Raw genomic sequence first — 9,753 nt, 5'->3', positions numbered from 1 at the left:
ATGTTTTGAAGAGTTTTGTCTCGCCGAGTTTCTTGCCGGTCCCATGTTGGGATACCCTCCTACAATTTAGGAGGGATTTAGATATTCTCGGGTCAGAGGTGTAGGGTCAGAGCCGGTGTAGCTTTATTTGACGTTCATAAGCGCATTGTAATACGTCTACTTGGAAAATAAACTATCTTTATCTTATCTTGCGGTGGCAGCATGGTTCCATTTTTATCACTTGTCACTATGCCCGTCACTTTCACGATTACATACTTGTTAGAACGTGACAGGCATGGTGACAAATGATAAAGTGCCGACCATCTTAGCCCTATTGGCTAGGCCTCCTGCGGTGGCATCATGGTTCCATGGCCTCCGAAACGAGAGAACGCTACCTGTCTCGATCCAGCGCGGTTTCCTGCCATGAATTGGCATTCAGCCGACGCAGGTCCGCCTCCACGACATCACACCAGCGGTACCTGGGGCGCCCGATCGGTCGACGGCCGGTTGGTCGCCCCAAGTACGCTTCCTGCGTCATTTCTGCGCAAGTAAAATAAAATACACCATTATCACGGTTTATTTTTACCATACTTAAATGCCACCTTTAATAGCTATTGTACAAAACAATAACCGTATCAGTTATCAGAAATAATGGTACTATTAATAAAGAGTTTCATTGGCATGATATCGCGATTAAATTGACTTTCGTTACATAGAACGTGTAAGGCAGTTGTACTTTGAAGATGGAACTTGTCGTGGTGTGTGCGCTGGTTGGTTTGGTTGGTGGATCAGTGGGACCTTATGTGGACCTGGACTATCATAACCATGTGGGTATTCCTGCTGCTAAGCGGATTAAAGCCCATGAATTGGAGATGCACAAAAGTGTCAGAATTACAGGGGGAGCACCGGCTGGGATAGGACAATATCCGTTCTTTGTAAGTAAGAGCTATTTCTTATTAGCATGGCAATATGCCAAAGAGATTTTTTTGGACCAAAATTCTCATGAAATAAGTAATAATAAATAATAAATATAATAGGACATTCTTACACAAATTGACTAAGTCCCACAGTAAGCTCAATAAGGCTTGTGTTGAGGGTACTTAGACAACGATATATATAATATATAAATATTTATAAATACTTAAATACATAGAAAACACCCATGACTCAGGAACAAATATCCATGCTCATCACACAAATAAACGCCCTTACCAGGATTTAAACCCGGGACCATCGGCTTCATAGGCAGGGTCACTACCCACTAGGCCAGACCGGTCGTCATAATGTTCCCTGTTTTATTTCTGCATGTTTATTGCCTAACCTTCTTACACTTAGTCTCGATTTCCTTGACACTTAAAATAGACGCCAATGAGTGACGAAAATGTTAAATGAATTAGTCATGAGTAATAATATCGAATCCGAACGGGAACTTTCTAAGTGGAAAATTGCATGAGAATTTTCTCATGAAGGGTCTTTCAGTCTTTCTCAAGTGATACATAAATTATGGCACTTCTATGGGATATTATTTACATTGTTACTGCCAAGTCAGCGAAAAGTTAGCGTGGTTGGATTCTAATAGCCGAAACCAGTTTGGGTTTGGAATTTATAGCCAGAGAATCCCGTAAATAATTCAATGAGTGACGCCTCGCTCCGGGTCGTTCCTTATGCAAAGGTTATCCATCGCGGTTCAACGTGGCAAGCGTGTAATGAGGAGCTCTTGTGCATCAGGAGGGACGCAGGGCGAATATACTTGTTGGAATTGACACAGGTTCACTTTTCCTTTTCAGGGCGGTATCCTAATCACAATGATCGACGATTCCCAATCCGTCTGCGGGTCCACTTTACTCAGCAACACCCGAGCAGTCACCGCCGCACACTGCTGGCGGACCACCTTCTCCCAAGCCAAGCTCTTCACCGTCATCTATGATTCCATCTTTCTCTTTTCTGGAGGGACAAGAGTCAGTACTAGCGATGTTGAATTGCACGAGGACTATAACGCTACCACGATTCTTAATGATATTGCTATCATTAAGCATGCTTGGGTAGATTTCAACAGTAAGTGTTTTGCCATCATAGTTGGAAATGTTCAAATAGGCCAGAATTTCGGACAAGGGTCATTCCACAGAAAAGTCACGGCCTTAACATTTCATTGCGATTTTTTTATAATGAATAAAATAAAGTTTGAATCACGAATCAAAGGATACCTACGATACGAAATGCTAATGTGTGACGTAACGTAAACATTAAATTAAATAGTAAAGTTATTTACAGTTAAGAACATGAACTCTGAACGAGAACTTTGTAAGTGGAAAGTTGTATGAGAATTTTCTAATGAAAGTTTTCAGAAATTTTGGAAAATTCTGAGAATGTTCTGCAACTTGCACATTGCTAGTTGAATTACAAATGTCCTAAACCTAGATTGAGGAATAAATATATTTTGCAGGTGCCATACATTCCATCCCCATCGCCATTGGTGAAAACCTCTATGTCGGCCGATGGGCTCAGGCAATAGGCTTCGGCAGAACCAGTGATAGTCGTAAGTAAAAACGAGCGATTTTTATCTTCATTCCTAACATTTTGTGACAGTCTTGTACACCCATGAGGATGAAAATGGGTCACTTTATAAAGACACTTTATGCAAAAATTACTAGGGTCGTAAAACAGACGCACAAACTGTACTCTTAATGCAAATCAGTAGCCCCAAAGTTCTACACGACGAAACTGATAAAAGCCATAAATGTCTTCCTGAGTAAGTTTTCTCCAATTAATAAGGAAATGATGTCGTATGGATTCTAGAATTCCCAGACAACACACAGTTCTTCAGGACTACCTCCTACCTAAGTCACACCATGATTTTCCATTTGATCTTCAATAGGCTTGTTACGATTGCAGCTATCATCCCGCATGACCGCTTCCTCTCACACGTGTTCGTGCAAGTGATTACGAACGAGGAGTGCGGTCAGACTTATGGTTCCGCCGTCACGAATTCAACCCTCTGCGTAGCGACGACTGGGGGGAGAAGCACTTGTAGTGGGGACTCAGGAGGGCCTCTCGTCGTGGATAATAAGCTGGTATGTATTCTTTAAAAAGCTAGTCATATTTTTTAAAAGTGGCCTAGTCCTAGGAGGCTTTCGTCTTTTAAATAATATTGGGTGCGGATCTACTCACTAGATCAATCTCAGCGTTACAGCGGACCCTAAGAATTAAAAGACTGGTCGATAAATGAGGATAACTATCGGACTGTATCGGCGCTGAAGCGGACGATGTCACTATCAACTTCCTTAATAAAATGAGTGACTGATTAAACGTTAACATCCAGTTTTCTGGGCTTGATTATTTTTTGTCTTCACGTACTTTTCCTCCATTATCCATATTAGGGTCTTTTATTATAATGCAAATGAGTGCACTTTTTTGTAATATGAGTTAAGATGTGACTTTCCTGTGGAAATAATAAAATAAATAGACTTTGAATCCTAATTTTCTAGCCGAATCCTTATTGGTCTTATAATATAGGTCTTATATTATAAAATCTATATTATTAAAGCCGAAGTAAAATGTACAGACGTTAATTTTAATATTGTCCACCGGAGAGATGTTCGTTTTCCAGAACGTTTTTGATCCTTAGTATTCTAATCTTGACTTCAGTAAATGTTCAAACATGTAAATATATTGTTTTATAGATCGGCGTGACGTCCTTCGGGCACGCGGGCGACTGCACCCGCAACAACCCGACTGGCTTCTCGCGAGTCACCTGTTTTGCTGCCTGGATCAATGATCGTCTCTAAATTATTGCCAAAAAAGCCGACTCTCAAAACTTTTAGGAATTTCAAAGATCTGCAAATATAGTTTTAAGTGATCTAAGATCTCTCACACAATCTTTTTGGCGACTTAAAGAGATCCAAATAAGGAGTGTGTGTTAAAATTTTTGGAAATTTATCATATTGTTGTATACGAATCGAAATTGTACGTTTCCAAAATGAAAGGTTTCTTAATTTCCTATGAAAATTTCTTGAAATTTCCTAGAACTTTTCCAACTTTTTTAATATTTCTGCATGATGTAAATCTGTACATGAAATCGTAACTCCAAAGAGCAACATGCACCTTGCTACTGCGAGCTACGGTTTACCCCTGAAATTTTGCTCCTGCATTGAAAACAAGAGTTACTCGTTTCGAGTAAAGTAAAAGTAATATCAACAGGTTTGGGGGGTTAGGGTCGGTAACCCGCATGTAACTCCTCTGGAGTTGCAGGCGCACATAGGCTACGGAGACGGCTTACCACCAGACGGGCCGTATGCTTGTTTGCCACCGACGTAGTATAAAAAAATATCACAAACGCTTACTTATGAGAGGAGGAGAGGAGAAAACTGGGTAAGAAGGTGTTTGGAGAAGGAGATCCAGACGCGGAAGTGGCATTGTTTTGGGCATATCCTTGGGAAACCTGACAACCATCTAACCATTTAACCAAATGGGTCCTGACCTGGAAGATGCCTGGCAAACGAAAACCATGGTCGGACTAAATTTATTTGGCGCCACATCGTGGAGCAAGAGTATGGTGTATTAGGGAATGGGTTGGAGGAGGTTACCCAAACTGCGCAGGACCGGAGTCTATGGAAGATTTTGATTAAAGCATTACACCCACCGAGCAAACAGAGGGTACCAGGATGAAAAAAAGGGAAGAAAAATGTTTTGACAGCCTTCGTTCCGGCTGTGAACCGCATACCGACCGTAAATTTTCTGTCCAATTTTCGATCAACTACTGACAAGGTTCTCTTTTTATAACAGCGGACTTAATACAAAATGAGGCAAGGCAAGTACTGTAATATACAAAATACATACAATTTTATAGTTAAATTTTTTTGTATTACTTTACAGATTTAGTCAGGGTACAATTTGATTGATTGATGGAGTTGAAGAAATTTGTATTTAAACTTTTCAAATATACTTTAATTTATTGACTTATTTCCCTATTTTGTATACCTAGGTATCTATTATCTTTTTGTATTAAATCGATACCTGCCACTGCCAAGGCACTAATGCCTATTCCCTGACTAAGAAAATATGCTTATAACTCTCCTTGCATCGCATGACTTAGCGGTATAAATATATATAAAAAAAAACATCTTTCTACCTAAATATCTGTATGACGATACCTACGCATTAAAATACTGTAACAAAGCAATGATTAACAATAATAAACAATAGGCACGGTCGTCATCATAGATGTTTGAATTTTTTACTTTATTACAAAGGGGCAAGGTGCAAAAGTGTAAACATGTCTTTGACGTCGACTGTATGTTTATCTACAAGTATTCAATCTCGGAATGTATTGGGGAAATCCAACCTTATCCAATTTCTTTAAATTCGTCATTTTCGTCATCTAAATACAGATTGATAGCCTCTTATCTTCAGTAATGAATGAGAATCTAAAAAAAATATATTTAACATAACAATAAACATAATGGATATATAAAGACTATAACTAGCTTAAATCTAAAATAGGCCACTGAGGTATTGTACCAAGGATACTGACGGCATTTCCTCGTTGTATCGCAATACTGATATGTTGTGCGAGGAAGCCACCAGCTCTTCGGTCACCAGTTACGTCAACCAGAAACTTCGCGATTTCTGCAAAAAACTTGACTATTTTTAAGGAATCGAAATTCCAAGTTTCCTTTGTTACTTGTGAGATTTTCGTACTGCTGAAACTTATATGTTTTTGTGCGTGGTTATTTCTGTATGAAATACAATTACATAGGCACTCTCTGACGCAGACAGCCTATAATCTTCATGAATTATCAAGATATCATAATTACTTACAAAAATTTAAATCACTTTAGTCAATCTTTTTAATCATACAGATAAACATTTCGTCTATAAAACGCAATCTCTCAGATTTACCAGTTTAATCGAGTCCTTAATATGAAGATCATAGTTGCCTTCGCATTGATAAGTTTGGTGGCCGGTAAGGCAGTCATAGACTCCCCTGTGGAGCTCGACTACCATGGAAAGATCGGGATTCCTGTTGCCGCCCGCCTCAAGGCGGCTGAGGAGGCGCTGGACTTCGATGGATCCAGGATTGTAGGAGGATCCCCGGCGGCTGTGGGACAGTATCCGTACATCGTGAGTATTCTTAAAATTTTGAGATATGTTATCCGGCAACAGTAATATTTTTATAAATTTTTTAGCTGGCCACGAGAAAGCCAAAAAGAAAGATTGTGTTGACTTACCAAAAACTTTTTGAGTTATTTGAACGCGTTCAGCTCTAATACTCATAGTATGTTCCATTGGGTGGGAGAATAGTTCAGTTCAGAGACCCTCAGGTCAGGAGTACTTGGACATTACTTGGTGTGTTATTGGTTTATGTTTGTGCCAGCGATTCTGTGCCGTGTTCTTATACTTATTAATCAATTTCAGGGCGGCCTAGTGATCACCCTGACAACCGGCCAGACCTCCGTCTGCGGCTCCTCCCTCCTCTCCGCCACCCGCTCCATCACCGCTGCCCACTGCTGGAGTACCCTGACCCACCAAGCCGCAGCCTTCACTGTGGTCCTCGGCTCCAACCTGCTCTTCTCCGGAGGCACCAGGGTCACCACCAGCGACGTAGAGTCGCATAGCAGCTGGAATGGTGTCTTGCCCGTGAATGATGTTGCAATCATTAGGTTCCCTGCGATTGCTCTCAGTAGTAAGTGACAATTTAACAACAATATCAGTCGTAATTATCTTCCTAGCGTTTTGTCCCGGGTTCCGTTCCTGTCGATAATAACTGTGTAAGAATTTTTAAACCTCCTGACTGCCATCGCCAACTATTCTTCACGTAATACTTAGTGGGTGGGTACGTTACCAGGTAAGTACCTGGGTTGGACTCTGACTTGATTGATTGTACTGAACTCAAAAAAACTGCAAATAAAATATTTTCATATCTATTTCAATGTTTTCAGACGTCATCCAGCCTATTGCGATCGCCACCGGCAGCAACAGCTTCATTGGCAGCACCGCCTATGCTGCTGGCTTCGGTCTCACCAATGATGGTAAGTTGACTATCTTTTTTTTTATATATAGCAGGAAAAAGAACAGACAAATCGATGGTAAGCAATTATCGTGAAGAGGAGTGCGCTTTGAAGGATTTTTTTGAAGTTTTAAGACGAAAGTGGAGGACCCGTGCGAAGTCGCCTTTTAATACAAACGCAGTCCTCATTTCCTCTCTGTATATTAACATTATTGAAAATATTTTAACACAATTACTTGTTATGTATATCAACCACAACTTTACCCCAACGTTTGTTGTTTTTTTTAAATTATTATTATAAGAGTTGGAAGCATTTCAAAATTTTTATGAAATCGGATTTCGCTCCTAATTTTTACAATAATCAAAAAACCTAAAAAGTCAAACGTAGGGGCATAGCTATATCAAATGGTGTAAAAATATTTTCCACGTTGTCAATCTCCAGAGAGGAAGATAATGTCTGTATCGACGGAGATAGTATTGCATTGTATCACAATTGTATATAAGCGCTAGTTAATATGGAATACATTAGTTTATAAATGCCTCCAAAATGTCTCTAATGCGCGTTGGAGGGTGACCCATAATCATAGCCTAAATCGAAAACTTATAAACAACTTATTAAACAAGGTACGCCTGTACCCCTAATGTTCCTGCACGCTTCCTTCTTATTTAATCTTTAACTGTTTCCTTAAGGTGGAGCGATCACGACGAACCAGTTCCTCTCGCACGTGGCCGTTACAGTCGTGGACAACTCCGTCTGCACGGCTATATACACCATCCTGAACGTGCGCACATCCACCCTCTGTACTTCTACTACTGGTGGCCGAGGGACTTGCGGTGGTGACTCTGGCGGTCCTCTAGTTGTTGGCAACCAGCTGGTTAGTATAGCAAATTTCGGCCACTTCGAAAAAAAAAATCGGAAACTGAAAAGACTAATCCATGTAATTATCGAACCTGCTCAAAACCTTTCACGAGCGCCTAGTAATCATTATGTAATGATGTCTCAACTCTTATCATCATATACCTATTTAAGAGGCAGGGTTCTTATTGTTGGAACAATGTCCATGTTTCTCTGTCCTCCTCCTTCTTTTTGACAAACTGATACGAGACTACGCTGACTTTTCCTTTATTTGATCCATGAACGATCTCCTTGGTTTCCCTGACTTCAAGGTGTAGCTCGTTTTCTTATCTCACTCTCACTGATTCTATCTCGGTCAGTTCGTACCCGGGAGCGCGGATATCATGTTTTCGATTAAAATTTATTGTGTGTTAAAAAAAACGGAAACAAAGCGTTGAAAACGAACGGACCCGAACCGTTCTAGCGTGATCCTTTAACTTCAACTCCTATGATGTTTTTGATAAATTTGTCATATTGTAGCAGGTGGTAGCTTCTCTTCTTTTACACGATTACCTATTAAGTTTAACGATCATTTTTCTCCAGGTCGGTATAACCTCCTTCGGGCACCGCGACGGCTGTGAGGTCGGCTACCCCGCGGGCTTCATGCGCGTCACCTCTTTCGCTGACTGGATCCAGGCTCGATTGTAATCATAAATAGGTAGCGTAATATTCATAATACACTCATTACAACATATTAAGACTTTTTTCTCCTGTTGATTATTAAGAAATAAAGGTAAACTGGTTTGTTTATATTATTTGCATTTTCAATTGTAATCCTAAATAGAGTATTTTTTATACTAGGTACGTCAGTGGCAAACAAGCATACGGCACGCCTGATGGTAAGCAGTCTCCGTAGCCTATGTACGCCTGCAACTGCAGAGGAGTTTACATACACGTTGCCGATCCTAAACCCCTCCCCCCTCGTTGATCTCTGGCAAACTTACTCACCGGGGAACACAACACTATGCGTAGGGTCTAGTGCTATTTGGCTGCGGTTCATAAGAAATAATGGAAATAGGGTTCAGAGTAATTCATAATACATCCATTATATTAAGATTTTTTTCTCCAATTGATGATTCTAAGAAATAAAGGTAAACTGGTTTGTTTAAATTTGTTGCAATTTCTGTTAAACTCCACTTTCGGCATGTAATAGCTGTCATTTTCATATTGACACTCACGAAGACGCGTGGCTTGAAATCAGAAATCAGAAATCATAGCATTTATTCGTGATAAACTATGACATACAAAAGTGTAACAACATAACAAAAGAAAGAAACATAGAATAAATAAATAGTTTACCACGAAATGGTCCCGTCTCAGCATTAATGCTAACCCAAAAGTCAGCGCTGATCTTCCGGCGAGACCATTTGTGGGTCACGAACGCAGCTGTACGACACGGCATAAACATAAAACTGAACGCGGCTTTGCGGCGGCGAAAGGGCGGCGATCAACGCCATCTAGTCTCGACTCGTTTTGCCATGTTATTAAAGGTTAGAATTGACAAATCTGCGCGTCATCGTGAATGACACGAACTATGCCGATTTATATTTTGCCAAGTATTGATAAGATGGTTGAAAGATATATCGGTGATGAGATAACGAGTTTCCTTTCTAGGAATCACATAGGCAATGATAAGCAGTATGGGTTTCAATAAAGGATAAGTTTGCCTTTGTACTAATGACGAGTGTTTTTTTCCTGTTTTGTTTTCAGTTCTGTACAATGAAGTGTTTTACAACTACTACCTACTAAAAAGCTTATTACGACACTCCACTACCTACGAAAGGGCCCACGGATTACCAGTTCGCCGGACAATATCGCGTTGTCAGTTATTCGAGATTGTCAGCTTTTGAGAATAGCTGACAGTCCGTTATCG

The 9,753-nt window shown here is 40.3% G+C and overlaps 2 protein-coding genes across 2 annotated transcripts; both read left to right on the top strand.

The window, feature by feature from the left end:
• Positions 1–607: 607 nt before the first annotated feature.
• Positions 608–3,984, top strand: LOC133526416 (collagenase-like). The gene is made up of 5 exons (XM_061863045.1): positions 608–914; positions 1,767–2,034; positions 2,423–2,515; positions 2,872–3,050; positions 3,660–3,984. The coding sequence occupies exons 1-5, from the start codon at positions 723–725 to the stop codon at positions 3,762–3,764; spliced, it is 837 nt and encodes a 278-aa protein (XP_061719029.1). The 5' UTR covers positions 608–722; the 3' UTR covers positions 3,765–3,984.
• A 1,772-nt stretch (positions 3,985–5,756) lies between these two features.
• Positions 5,757–8,632, top strand: LOC133526415 (brachyurin-like). The gene is made up of 5 exons (XM_061863044.1): positions 5,757–6,099; positions 6,394–6,661; positions 6,918–7,007; positions 7,676–7,860; positions 8,424–8,632. Exons 1-5 carry the CDS (start codon positions 5,899–5,901, stop codon positions 8,526–8,528), a joined length of 849 nt encoding a protein of 282 aa, XP_061719028.1. The 5' UTR covers positions 5,757–5,898; the 3' UTR covers positions 8,529–8,632.
• The last annotated feature ends 1,121 nt before the right edge of the window (positions 8,633–9,753 follow it).

Source organism: Cydia pomonella, chromosome 16, assembly GCF_033807575.1.
Source record: "Cydia pomonella isolate Wapato2018A chromosome 16, ilCydPomo1, whole genome shotgun sequence".
Lineage (NCBI taxonomy): Eukaryota > Metazoa > Arthropoda > Insecta > Lepidoptera > Tortricidae > Cydia > Cydia pomonella.
The sequence above is the reverse complement of the archived record's forward strand: the minus strand, read 5'-3'. Positions and strand labels throughout refer to the sequence as shown.